The sequence below is a fragment of the Falco cherrug genome, chromosome 4 (assembly GCF_023634085.1).
Source record: "Falco cherrug isolate bFalChe1 chromosome 4, bFalChe1.pri, whole genome shotgun sequence".
NCBI classification, from domain to species: Eukaryota; Metazoa; Chordata; class Aves; order Falconiformes; family Falconidae; genus Falco; species Falco cherrug.
The window spans coordinates 4,714,030-4,729,008 of record NC_073700.1 but is presented as its reverse complement, the minus strand read 5'-3'; the positions used below and the strand labels follow the sequence as shown (position 1 = coordinate 4,729,008).

Sequence of the window (14,979 nt, the reverse complement as noted above, 5' to 3'; positions counted from 1 at the left end):
TCAGAGTGAAATGAATTCTGAAATGCACCCTTCTGTTAAAAAAAGGCAAGTAAGCAAGCAAGATGCTGAATCTTCAAACTGGTTTAAATTGGTTTGGCTCCACTGATTCTCATAAAGCAAATCTCATTTATATAAGCTGAGGCTGTGGGTCAGGATTTGTGATTTGAACCATTCGTTAATGATCTGCCTTTATTTATGAACAAGAGCTTCCATCATCATCTAAAATGCTTGTTCCTCTCATCCATCGTTTTATTCGACTGAGAAATGAGGCTGCAATTCAACACTGTAGCTAAGCAAACTGTTCAGTAATGGGTTTTGCATTATATCTTCAATTAAGTTTTGCCCTATCATTTTCTAAGTTCTTCCACACCATAGATATAAAAACTGAAATGGTCTTTTCAGATACTTCCAAAGCGAGAAGGCAAAAGTAATACAGCAAGTTAAATCTTAAAAATGGAGATGGAAATAATTCAAAACAACATTACTGTGAAGTTTCAAAAGGGGCTGCATCACCAGGCAGTTGAAACCTAAATACCAACAGTGTAATTTCCCTGCCACATTCCTGCGACTTTATAATTTTCTGTGCTCCATAATAATATATGAAGAAATTACTGCTAAATGCAGGAAATGAGGACACCTTCAATATTCAGAACAAAACCTATAAAAGCATCAGAGTAACCTACCTTATACGAAGATCCTCCACAGGGGTCACTTTCCTCTGGTCCACACACATCTCCTTCCTTCGCAGCAATCATGCCAGCCAGGCAACTGTTCTCCTTTACGGTGGAGACACAACACTGCTTCTGAGCAATTCTGCAAAGGATCACAGAGGTCATGTCTTCACTGACATTGAGAAGACATTGGGATGGGGTGCAAAAAAGCCAGACCTATTGGATTCACAGTACGTTCCACAGATTTGGTCTCTCTTTGACATAGGTGTCAATACTAGTATAATACAGATACTACCACCAACCTTTGCTGGATATATTTTTTTCCTCATTTCTAACAAAAATATGTACTGATAAATGCTCAAGGAGTCTTGTGTTTAGGTCACTATCTGGTCACCAATACCCCTTACAGCTCATCTGTGTTTGTGCAACAGTCCTCTTCCCCATGTTTTGCTTCTCAGAAGTCTTCCGAAGATTTCAGAAACAGAAAACAGACAGAAACCTTCTTCCCTGGAAAACACTTGTACACACTTACTTCTTCACCAGTCAGAGGACTGAAGCTCTGGACAGGACTTAAGGAAAGTGTCACATCACAAACCCGCTATAAACTCTCCTTTATAGCCCTGCAGATTGTTACGCACAATTTAAGCTTTCCTCTAACTTCAGTTATGAAAGAGAAGGTTATGGGTGACTTGATCACTGTATATGAAGTACTTGGGGAACGTAAATTTCCTATATATGGCTCTTCAAATCAAACATTTTAACAAGATTCACTGAAGGTTGAAATGAAACAGATTAAAAATCTAAATGGCAAATCCCTAAAAGAAATGTAATAGACGTTCACTGAAATAATAAAATAAGCTTCCCTACTATTTTAAAGTCTATAGTGTGTTCCCCCCCCGCCCCTTTGAAGAGGTATGTGCTTCTTTCATTCACATACAAAAGGGCAGCGAAAATGACACAGTCCCTTTGGTTTCACTCCATGACCCAGTCTCTCAATCCACGCAGCATGGGACCAGCAGCACTCTGGGCTGGGGGGGGAAGGGCCCCTGTGATGGGGAAGGGTGAGGACTGAGAGCTGCAGGCCACAAGAATTATCCTGAGGGGGTTATGTTGAGTACGTGACCTGTGGAATGGGCCTATGTGACACAGATGAACATGTTAAAACTCAGATGAAATAACATATTATGTTATGAGTAAGGGTAAATTTCTGTCCTGGACAGATTTGGTGGCATGAAGGACTTAAGGAAAGTTTTTCTTTTTCCAAGAATAACCTTGGTGTCTAAGTATCTCTTGCTGATGCGCTGCTGCAGGGCACACTGCTTTCTGGGGTACCCTGGTAATGGTGAGTGGGAGGTTGATGCATTTTAACAGCCAGCGCATCATAGCAAAGCAATTCTCCTGCAACAGAAATACTTGCAAGCAAATAACTTTTGTCAGTCAGATACCATTATTACTGCAATAAAATACAGTTATCCTAGGAAACAAAACCTTCTCTTTTCTGGGAAGAATATATTTCCAACTCACAGTTTTCATCTTAATGCTTCAATTAAAATAATAATAAATAAAAAAAGGTGGGGGGTAGGAAAAGGAAAGGGATGTCTCTTTTTCCAGTAGAAACCAGCCAGTGACAGCCACTTTGCTACTTTTGCTGATACCAATGGACTGCTGTGCCAGCTTTACGTTAATATTTTTATGCTGGATAGCGTAAGAGATGTGTAACCAAAAAGCAGTGGTTTGAGTTTGACTACAGGAAGGGGATTACCACCTCCCCATGCTTCTTTTTCAAGGAGGTTAGTTTTCTAATCCAGTATTAATTGCCAACTGGAGAAATACAATTTTTTGATAAATGAATTGTTATTATCCAAATATAATAAAGTACCAGTAATTTAGCTATTATAGTTTACATAAGACATCCAAGCTTTCATTTTAAAAAAAACCCTAGCTGAAAGTTATTATCGTTTGTAGAAATAACAAAATGCTATTAGAAGTATTTTTATCTGTGGAAATTGTTTACCATATTAAAACACTGACATCTCTATAGATTCGTGTTCTTCTGCAACGTGACATTTAGCCATGAGAAATTCCTTTCATGTACGAAATAAAGAGTAGAAACAGTATTGCCTGGAGCACTGGAGTATCACTGGCCAGTTTTTATTTCAGTATTTAACTATCACCACTGCTGTTTCAGCTACTCCATTACCAGAAAATTATTTGGGAACACACAGTGTTAACCACATTCTCTTGTTTTTTCTTCACAAACCTACTCTTCACAGACCAGATAAATGAGTTGTTGGTTCAAAGAAGATTCAAAATATTTCTGCTTTAGGGAAAGAGTAAATGGTTAAGATCAGTGAGATGACGTCCATGTATTAAACTGATGTGAGTCTCTAACTGGGACACAGTGTCAGCAAAAAGCAGGATTCATACTTGTACAGCTGATGTAAATGCCACCCAGATAAACACTGCTCTGTTACGATAAAGCACGTATCAGTTATGAAAAACACTTATCAATTATGAGATAAAAACTGCTATACTGGCCAGATGAGATTTCATCTAGCCTAACATCCTATTTCTGATACAGCCAGTGGTTCAAGCTCTGGGAGTATTTTTACATCTGGCTATCGACTGGCTATCTAAGGATTTTCTGTAACTTGCTTTATTCATCTAGTTACTACACCTGACCTCTTTTAGGTAGTTCCAGTTCCCATCCTGCAGTTAGTGTTGTTGGTCACTACACAGAGATAGGCCAAGCTCGTACATCAATGTTCAGACATCAAATTACATCAACAAGGAGCTTTAACATTTAAGGTTTTGCCACTTGAAAATCCAAAAATGGCACCTGGAAACAAGAAATCTCAATCTCCAACCTCTGTATAAACAACCTACAGCCTCAGCAGACAGACACACGGGTGGCTTCACTTATTTGCCTCAGCTGAAAAAAATCAGTTCTTCAGTGCAGTGGTTCTATAAAGACCCAAGGCTTTATAGAGAACTATCCTGGCAGAAGAGTCACTAATTATTGCAATTAATATCTATTTTCTACTTTTAAAAATCTTTAGATACCAAATTGAGTTAGTGTCAGACTCTTGGGAGCTTGCATGGCTTCCAGGCATTCTGGCACACAATGTGGTGGCACGGTGGCCAGCTCTGCACACTGGCACACCTCCCAGTGGGAGCAGGAAGGTTCTGTCTATGCTTTCAAGGTTCTGAGGCCATAGATTTGAATACTTTTTTTTACAGGAAATGTTTTATTTACACAGAATAATTTACAGGTGGTTTTAAATCTTTAAAACAGGGATGCAATTGAAATTTTGAAAGTAAAACAACTGAACTCCTGATCTCTTATTCTTTTAAATCCCAATAGATTCACGAGTATCACGTGAATTCACAACTTGTAGAGAGATTCACGACTGAAGTATTTAGGATCTGCCTTTTTCATCTAAACCCAGCTTCAGATGTGTAGGTGCAACTCATTAATTTATTGGATTTGCACCTACTTAGGCCAAGGCTGGAATTTTTTAATCTGTCTTTACTTCATAGACAGCTGGCATATGTCAGTTATGTCATGCCAGATCCCGGGGGGGGGGGGGCATTTTAATCTCCCAGTAACTTCAGAAAGGTGCAATGATATTAACTTCGATAAAACTGATTATGCCAAATTTTTTTAATGCTGCAAATGTTGGGATCACTATTAGAGAAATCCATCTGGCTTATGTTGCACCGTGTGAGTCTCAGATAACTTTGCCTTCATCCCTCCCCCTAGGGACTGTTTCAGACTGGGGTGGAGGAGGGAGATACGGGATGGCCTGCAGCTAGTGTAATATATTGTCCATGTCACTCTGCACCCATTATTCTTTTTTTGCTGTGCAGTTTGAATCTGGCACCCTCACTCAGACCAGATGCTGCTGATACCATCAGTGTTACTGAGGCATATGGTCCTCCCTCCAGGTGAACACAGACATCAGAACCAGCAGCCATTCATATTGGACAACAAACACATCATTTAATGATATGGATAATCATGGCATTTAGCACTTGTCAAATGGAAGACAAGCTCTGCCCTTCCATTTATATCCTACTCCATAGATGCACATAAAACTGGGAAACAAAAATTTGTTCTCTGCTCACGTGACAGAGGAAAAGAAACCTTAAAAGGCTTTTGCTTAGATTAGATTTTGGGGAAAGGAAGGGGAAATGCTTCTTTCTAATCTGCCATGACATACTGCCAGTCTACCATTAATTTATACAATGAAACAGTTCCCAGTCTCTTGGACACCCTGCAAATTGTACAATCATTTGACTTCTTCTAAAAGGCTGTTCTCTACATTAATCTAAAACGCTTGGTTTTGCCTTACGTACCTGCAAATATCACCATCCATTCCACTTACAGGGATTTCTGTGCACTCCCCATTGTCTATAGCCCACTGTTGCCCAGCTCCACAGCAGCTCTCAATCAATTCCTTTGTGGAACCTGTATAAAACATACACCCAGAATTTTTGGTATGAAATGGATTCATTTTAGTTCTACTTTCTTAATAGAGAAGATCTTTAAAATAAGAATAGTTCAGCTTTTTCTTCTTTTTTTTTTTTTTCTTTTTCTTTCTACATTTCATTTGGTCATATGCAAAAAATGAAAGAGGCAACTGATACCTGCAGCATCTGGACATAACTCGATCACCTGGTAATCTCCTTCATGGAGGAACAGCAGAAGCAATTTCAAGTTTTAATTACAATAAAAGACAAGACGGGTTTGAAGATGACTCCGCTGTTGACATCTCTGAACACAAAACCCCTGAAAACCCATACTTGGCTACTTAATGCAAGTTGATTTAATGAGTCATTGTGCTATTGTAACACGCCTTCACTAGCGCTAGCTAGGCTAGCATGAAGGTGTTCAAGTGAAGTTCACAACAAAATACAGTACACAGAGTGTACACAAGCTTAACATATGGCACACACAAGCCTCAGTAGTTCTCTTATACCAAGTTGTAAATAAAGAGTTTCACTGATGAGTAACAACCAACCGAAACCCATTCCTTGTCATAGTCCCTTAAGGTTCTTAGTACTTAGCAAGGGTGGTTTTAGTAGGTTTGACATATGTAGCATTAAGAAATTGTTTCCATAAGACAGATTAAGAAAAACTACAGAATTACCTAAAGTAGATATACCTAGAGCGCCCAATGGCTGAATTTGAAAGTTCAGCTGGTTTAACAGCATAATGAAAAGGGTCTGAGAGACGTAACTGACTCTGCTGATGAGCTCCAGTGAAACACTGGCATTAAGATGTAGTAAAAGAGACAGACACGTAGCATGCTGCTGTAGCTTTTGCTTTTTTCAGGTTCCAGTGAAATACAACTTAAACTGGCAGATTTGCAATATACTACATATCTACCGTATAGAACAGACCCAGATACATCAGACTGGGCAGAAACAGTATTTTTTGGAGTCTGTACAGAAGTTTACTTCTTGATGGGACACTCGCCATGCTACTGGGGTGCAAACACCAAACAATCAGTAACCCAGGCCAACTAAACTGATGCTGGAGTGCACCGCACCTGCTCCATGGCAGCAGCTGGCGGGCACTGTACTGTGTCATTAGGAAGATTTTTCCTCTAGCTGCCCACACAGTGGATGGGCTCCATTGCACGAAGCACGTGGTCTCCCCCTTAGCAGCTAACAGGTCTGCAGCAGGAGCCGCCTGCTTTGGGAACAGTTACACAGATAGCAGGTAATAAAATGATTAAGAGATGCCTTTCAGAGAGACATGAGGTGCATTACAAATGCTTGGGGGCTGTGATTTCACAGTATCGATATACATGTCAATACACATAACAGAGATGATGTATCAGACCGCAGGGCTCTGCTTTCTCCACAGTCAACAGCCCTGTGCTGCTGAGTTGAAGCAGCACCTGCTGTCTCCATTGGCTCATCAGAGGTGTTCCAGTTTCTTTTAAAGCCATCTATATGGATAGACGGAACATTTTGTGCATTTTATCCATACTTCCAGGCCAGTGTCTGGCATGATTTGGTGTTACCGTTAAGAGGAAACAAAGACAAAATCACCACAAAGTTGTGCTGTAGATGTGCGGGTGCAATGGACCTGGGGTAGCTCCACAACTGAGCATTCCTTGACCAACACCCAGCAACCCACACTGCAGAACAACGTCTTTTCAAGAACTCTCAGCCAGCTTTTAGATAAATGCCTCCTGAATGAGCAGGGGGGGAGCCTCTTTCTTTACAAGGATTTTTAGGATAAATGCCATTGCTGCAGAACGGCTCTGCTGAAGGTGCAGCACTCTCATGTCAACACTCAGCAACAAAGCTCAGCATTTGGAAGCCAGCCTCTGCTGGACTGGCCTCACACAAATGTGATGTGTCAGGGAATTGTGTTCGGATCGATAGGAGGGACTCTGAGTCATCTGGTTTGAACGGATTAACAGCAGCATTAGACAGCAGCTTCTCCAATAGGCCAGCTTTGATGAAACAGAATCTTTTATTTTGTCTCCATTTGCTATATGGTATGAAGTAAAAAAAAATTTCTCTGCAAAACTGTAACATTTAACCATAAGTGAGTTTGGAAATGGCTACGATTCAAAACATTGGGGTATCCACGCTGCACAATTCAAGAAGAAACAGAGACAGCCTACATTATAAGCAGGTTTCTGCTGTCATGTGTTTACAGCAGTTATTCTATGTTTCAAACAACAGTAGAAAAAGTTTACAGTGTCTTGTAAAGCTAAGGAGTAATTAGATATAAGTGTAGTGCTATCTTCAATGCTAAAAAATCGTGGCACTTACACAGATAATACAACCCCCCTCAGCAGAAGAATATTCCTTTATACTTATTACAGTTAATTTAGGAGATAATATTAAATTTTGGAAACTGGAAAGTTCTCACCACCAGTACGGCTTGCTTTATAAACAGCAACTAGAAAAACTAAACACACACATAATACAGTGCTTGCGATCATGATTTGTCTGCTCATGAGAAAACAACTTTAAGAAACTCTATCTAACAAGGCAAAAAGAGGTGCAGAAAGAAAGAACACGTCTGATTACTGACCAAGATCTCACGGGAGACAAATTACCAAATTCCATTTCCTTCTGTGTCCCTTGCTTCCTGACAGGGTTCATTTCACACCTTCTATGGCAGTGCCTCAGCAGACCTGCGTTTGATTTGGCTGAGCAGTGTTGACCGCTCCAGTAGCCAGATGAAATACAGTATTGGAAAACTATCCCCCAAGCAGCGAAGGCATGGCACAAGGCTAGGTAGGATGGATGGCCCCTGCTCCTCCTGCGGGTAAGCCTGGGGCCAAGCCTGAGCCCGCTGCGGAGGTGAGGGGGGTCCGCAGGGGCTGCTGCCTCACGCTCCTACTCCTGGCTGCACAGTGGTACCGCAGCCACTGCGTTTCCAACACAGAGCCCGTATACTCATGGGCAGATGGGAATGCTGAGCATTTCCCAATCACACTTCTCAGTGAAAATATTTCAACGCTTTAACTACATTTTTCGCTGAAAAGAGAAAATAATCTGTGAAAAAATACCTTCTTTGCCACTAACTCGGATGGGTGGATGAGGAGAGATTGCAGCAAGTGAGAAGACCCAGCTCCCCACAGCTGCAGCCACGTGTGCTCAAACCAGCAGCAACCTTGTGGCCCGGAGCATCAGACCCTGCAGCACCTGCCCCAGTGCTTCCACAATTTTGTTAGTGCATCAATCACCAGTAACTCCAAGGAGTAGTAACAGCTTTGGCAGTTGAGACTAAGAGGGGGAGTCGGGCTTCCAGGACAAACCCCACCCTTTCTGTACTCACAAACCCCAGTTATGCGAAACCATTAGGTTACAAGGAGAAGGGGAGAGGTGTTATGGCAAGTCAACGCCGCAGAAAAATCGCATGCCCCGTCAGGACTGCAGAGGAGACTGTGGCACAGAGAACTGCATCTCTACACTGAGTCCTTATTTATAGGTTGAAAAAAACAGAAAGGAGTGAGGGGGGAAAGAGGAGGCACTTCGCACCTTCGTAAATTGTACTTCGTTCTCTTTAAGGTGTCAGGGAGAGACCATCCAAACCAGACATCGCACCCTCACGCTGTACAGCTGCGGAGGGGCTGTCAGGACTGATGCCATTTCTGTCCTCCCACACTGCCACATCCATGCTCACACACAAGGGCACAGCACCATAACAAACTGCAACTGGACTTCAGGCTATGCAATGCTTTCATTTTATGCAGCATTATTAACAATGTTCAAAATACACTTGAGTCTCAAAAGCTGTATTATGTATAAGAGTTGCTATACAATATGAGAGTGATGATATGTGTGGCGGGAAATACACCTGGTACCAGATAACTATGAAACATTGCTATAAACCAGTTTGTCAATGAAATTTTAATTCAGTCCCTTGGTGAAAACTCCATTCATTTTACCAAGTGCTGAAACACATCTGTTGCTGTGGTATTGCTAGGTTTAAAACACAAGAATATAGCACAATCTACTAATCTATATTGCAGTGATCTACATGATTTATAATTCAAATAAAAATTAATTACTCACTCCTCACTAAAGATTCAATATCAGATTGCAGTACTGAAGTGCCATACTATTAAGCAGTCATATTTACAAAATATATTGCCTTTTGTTATGATCTTATGAATAATTAAATCTAGAATGCAGTTATAATGAAATGAACAAACTAGTGCATTTTATCTCAGTTGGGAATTATAAAACTGAATAATTCATAATAGGACTCAGTCATTAGCATGGATTTATGGTATTTTGATTATACATTAGCAAGAACAAATATATACAACAAGATATATGCACAAGACTGAAGATCACATAGCTTCTAAGCTGGATGAAGACATTAAGCTATATGTATAGCAGACTTTGAAAAACATCCCAACAGAACTTTGTTTATTCGGGGCTTTCACAATATTAGCAGATATAGAAGAAGAGCTGCATCTGCTCACAGAAAATAATCTTGAATATTTGGTATACTGTGTGCATTTTTGATACTTTGTGGAGTCATTTAAAAAGACACCTGTTAATAGCTAATTTCCTACTTCGGAATTTCTTCACTAGGGAAAAAAAAAAGAATTTATTTCAGGCTTTACTATGAAACAGCATGGTGTCTCCTCACTTGTTTTAGATTTAGCAGCTTATCTCCTACAATTATCACTCTACATCACTCTGAAGGTACAAACTGAAGTACATTTTGGCCTAATCTCGAAATTTTGCACACTGTTTTTCAGAGACATTTAGAATTTATTTCAAATATTTAGAGAAACACTTCTCTTCACACCACCCCCCTACCCCCCCACCCCCCCAATTTTACTTCATCCTTGACTATGCCTTAAAACGTCATGTTGTCTTAATGCCTGGTCCAAACCTGCCTAGTGTTGGAATGGCCTCCTGCTGACTCTGGGTCACACCAAGGTTTTCCATAGCCAGATAATATCCATGCAGCTTTTACATGCTGCTACCCAGGATTTTCATCTTTCAGCTAAAAAAATATGTTAGGGGGGGCGGGTGTGTGTTTAAAAAGTTTAGCTAAAGCTCAAACATTACACTGAGGAAAACACACATTTAAATGTTAATAAATTTTTCCCCCCACTCACACAGTGAACCGTCAGTTTGTTAGAATAGGAATGGAGAGAAAATGGATTTTCAAAAACCCTCCTCCCCCTTTTTCCCCCCAGTGCTAACAAATTACATTTTGAGAGGGATAAAACATCATCCAACTCTGTGACTGGTCAAGAATATTTCAGTTTCTTGCCAGAGTTTTTTTGATGCTGATGTTTCACTGATTTCAGCTTCACCTGAATTTCCACTCACAACATTTAAGCAGTTTAACGCCTCTGATTTCATCGCTTACTTCCATTCTCACTTTAGTTTTACAGCTCTGCAGAACATTCACATCAATTGACTAACTCCTATTGTGCTAATATCCATTCTTTGGCAAATGGATTGACTCACTGCCTGAGCTATTGGGCATGTTTTAGCCACCATTCTCCTGTTCTAGAAGTTTATTTTGTCTAAGCAGAATACAGACAGACAAACCTTAAGACTTCAACACTTCCTCACATAATGCGAGCAGTGAGCACTGACCCATCACACTATGCAATCCACCCAAACCTCTCACCACCACTAGCAAGTGATGGGTTTAGCTTTAACAGCACCACGTTTTCATTCAGATAAAATAAAAAATTATTTTCCTTTCTGCTAAAATTATTATAGGAGCCATGACGCATTAGAGTCTTAATAGCAATTTTTATCTACAGCGATACTCGTGTAGGCAGACATAGTGCAGGGGCTTGGACTTTTGATCCAAGACGTAGGTAAAGTTCAAAACTGTTATTGTTCCCCAGAAAGATCATGTATTAGCCAGGGCAAGTCAGTGCACTGTGTTCCAGATGAAGCATGAATCACCGGGAGGACTGGCATTTCAGGGGCAGCATGATGTTGTCAGCCCCAAGCAGCTACATCGCCTCACTGCAGCCTTTAATTTAAGCTGTTAATTGCTGGAGCAGCACTTAACATGTGAAAGAGGAATGTTCATACCTCTGCAACTGAGTTGAGCTTTTGTTCTTACGATGAAGCATGCTATGCAGTTCCTGTGCTGGAGGACAATACTTTACCTTCCCCCAAACTACAGTACTACAGTCTTTGAGTTGGGGGGCAACTAAAACCCAATAAACACCACAGGATCTTGCAAGGATACAAGTTTGTGCACTAAGACTAATTTTGACGTGGAACATTCTAGAAATGAGGCACTCAATTAAGACACATCTTCATTTTGAGGAAATAATTGCTCATCCACACATGAAGCTGACAGCCATGACTCTCAAGCTAGAACATAATTTTGAAAAAAGCAACTGCACAAACTGCCCGAGCCCTGAGCTGGCATAAATCAGCCAGCCCCGCAGCGCTTGGTGGAGCAGCCTCACAGCCCGGCATCACCTGCGTGAAGGCAGCAGCCGCGGCAGCCTGCAACATGGCAGGTTAACAAACTGGCCTCTGAGAGCAGTTAATGAGTCCCTCCAGCACCACCCGGGGCAGATTATGACTTCCCAAGCAGCAAAGCATGAAGGCGGGCTCCCAAGGTACACAAGCACCTTTTCCCACCTTAAAAGAAAGCTGTTATTTGGTAGAAAAGCTGATCCAGCTTGCTTTTACCTGCTGCAACCACCCTCACCCACCAGAAATGAGTGGAAAAAGAACAGAAATGGTGTAGAGCAGAACAGGAGCAGTTTCCATCACCTTTCCATGAGCACACACCGTTGAGGTGATCCAAGCAGAGCGCTGCTTTTCCTGTCTAGTCAGTACTCATGATTTGTTTCCCACCTCCTTATAAAAGAAACAAAAAGTACCATGAAAATATGTTTATTGGTTTATGTACGTCTATCTTTCCTTTCAAAGGAAGTTTCCTAGACCTGCAATGCATCCAGCACATACATTTCAGAAGAATTGCTTGCTCACACCGGAGAAAAAGATTATGTATTTCCTTATCAAATAGCTGTCTGAGAACATAAAACCATCTATTATGCCAAATAATGAAGAAGAACTTCACAGAACAATGATTAACTTGATGGAGTTCTTAAAATACTGGAAAATACCTGTTTCCAGTGGGTCTTTTTATCGTTTCAACCTCTTCATCATTAAATAAATAAATAAAGTACTGTAGCTTTACCCCTTAACAGATTGTCATTTCTTATCTCACCAACAGTCTGAGAGGCTTTATTAAATTCCCTCGTTGAATTTCACCATTTGGTTGTGCAGTGTAACATGTTCTTAACTTGATTTATCTGAAATGGCTAGAAAGACGTTTTAATGAGTAAAGGTAAAGAGGAGAAGAACATTTATCTTGGCAAAGATAGGGGAGGGGAGAGTGACAACACAGTCCCAAAGCCAGCTGCTTTCACTTGAAACTGAACTATCACTTACGTCATTAGTGCTGGTTAAGCTTTCTTCAGGACCTGTTCCCAGATAAATCAGTGTGTAGTTTATTCTGTGCAGGTTACTACAGGCTCCTCAAAGTGCTTCAGTGTTCAGGAGCATATTTGACTCTAAATCTTACTGAAATGAGAGTAGTGCTCGAGTGTTTCCATGATCAAATCCTCAGTTAGCTCACTGCTCGGGACGGGGCTTTAACCCACGTGCACTCATTAGACTTCTAGGCTCCTCTCATTGGAAATAATGAAAAAGCAGATTGCAGGAGAAATACAGGCTGAGCTGAGGTTCAACACACATCTCATGGCTTCAGTCCAGTACCTAATCCTTCTCTCCTCTTTTCCATCACCCTCTTCCATTCCTACTGGACTCAATTTGCGATACCATCACCACAGTAATGTAAGTGAGGTCCATCACACTTGCAGCAACCTGCCTTCATTTTAAACTTCATATGGCAAAGCGTATTTTTTATGCTCTCCTACTTTCTCTGAAGTCACCTGCATCTCCTTAGAAACCCACCCCACCATTCATCCAGGACAAGTTCCTGTTATATTGCCTTCACTCCTTGGGAGGCATCTGCTTTCCATTTCAACCTGAAAACGCTCTGTTTCCTACATTATTCTTTTTTCATAAATTCCTTATGCTGGCTTGCTTGGCAAAATATAGTGAGTTGTGTCTGCCCAAAGGCACAATGAAAAACTGGATAAAACAAACTGAATGTTCTCATTTTACTATGCACTGTACAATGGAGACATACATCAACATAACCTCAGCCAGGATTGTTTGGCAGATTTTGTTCGAAGTGTGAATGAATAGCAACCTTATATTCCCTCTGGCTTTAGTTCTGGATAATCCTTGTAAGTCAAAACTCCTATTACCTGTGCCAGAGGTCAGATAATTTAGATGATGTTTGGTCTTTAACGTTTCCATGACAGCACCCTTTATTAGCTCCAGGTTGAATGAAAGGGGGGGGACACAACTAAACAAATTCTCTACCCTTCTTCACCAACTAAAAAACTTAAGCAATTTCTCTTCCTGCCTTTAAAAAATTTGGCTCATTTCTATCTATCCTTCTGTCACTGGGTTTGAAGTGAAACAGTTCATACACAATCCTCCTCTTATTAGCTACAATAATAACTCAAAGTAGGCATAATGTTTCTTGCCTTCAGCACAGTCTTGGCTGTATTTTCCTCCTCAACTTTCCTTCCCCAGATATTGCACAGACTATATTTATGCTGTCTATTAACTTTCAAAAGAGCTGAGGCTTTGGAAAGCCTGGTTCTGATTATCCTTGTAATTCCTGTCTAAAGAATTTTATCTTGGGGGAGAGCATGCTCTTTGCATGCCTCTTTTTGTGGCTAGGTAGGCTCCTTTCTTCAAAGCCAGCATTTCCACCAGCCCTGTTTAATTTTAATATTAAAATTAAAAGGCATAGTGTTTATCAGGGGATGTAGTTAGGGACTGTCTGTCAGAGCACTTGGGAAATTTAGGCAGGATCACTGAATCTCCTGCAACTCAAGCATTTAGCAACACAAGCACTTTCAGTATGTTCTTAACCAGTTACAAATTGAGAGGTTGTAGTGGTAATAAAATTACCGCAATAATATTCCTTTTTGGTTTTTTTCCTTAAAAAAAAAACCCAAACATAAAGAGGCAAATGGATGTGTGTGTAAGGCCTTACTTTAGCTTATGTGCTCTCCCAGCTTGTGTGTGTTTATCTACGGAAAAATAATTCATTAGTTTCACCATGTAAATATTCAAACCCACACACTACAATACTAGGGACAGCCATCCATCAAGACATGTCGCTGCTTTAAATTTTTAGTGTAGCAGTGAAAAAGGTCTTTGTTTTAGACTGTGAATGCTGATCAAGGACAAGCCAAGCTATAGTGCTTAGCAATGCCAGACACACCTTAATCATGCAACCCACAGAAATACACAATTTGATCTCATACCAATCACAGTAGAAACTGTACTTTTGTTTAAAGTCACAAAGGAGGATTGTACGCTTATATCTGAATCGGGACACAGATGACAGGTTACACTGCGCACGCATACAGGCAGAGTTAACACATGACAACAAAATGGTTTTGAACAGCCCTATGAAGCCAACCCCGAAGTTCACTCTTCCAGGTTGCAGTTGCGAGCTTTCAGGTATTTGAGTTTTGTGACTTTGGTAACTGAAAAAAAATCTCAAGCAAATGACCAGTGCTTGATCCGCTTTGATCAGTAGAGCCGCATGCAGCACAGACTAAAAATATTCACCCTTAGCTGCACTCTAGGAGAGCCCATCCAGAAATTGTTCACAGAGAAACTCTTGAATCATTTGGGGGGAAAAAAGGCCAAGATTTTCTTTCTC

The 14,979-nt window shown here is 40.7% G+C and overlaps 2 protein-coding genes across 12 annotated transcripts in view; one reads left to right on the top strand and one right to left on the bottom strand.

Annotated features, from left to right (window-relative positions):
• The window catches only part of LOC129736044 (relA-associated inhibitor-like), a 410,983-nt gene that overhangs the window by 283,392 nt on the left and 112,612 nt on the right, over positions 1-14,979 (top strand). The window lies entirely within an intron of this gene.
• Positions 1-14,979, bottom strand: part of FBLN2 (fibulin 2) — a 106,343-nt gene that overhangs the window by 30,873 nt on the left and 60,491 nt on the right. For all 10 annotated transcript variants that reach the window (XM_055709974.1, XM_055709975.1, XM_055709970.1 and 7 more), the window contains 2 exons: positions 5,031-5,142; positions 684-813 (listed from right to left, as the gene is read on the bottom strand). In XM_055709974.1, the coding sequence (XP_055565949.1) occupies positions 684-813; positions 5,031-5,142 (242 nt within the window). The remainder of the gene's footprint in view (positions 1-683; positions 814-5,030; positions 5,143-14,979) is intronic.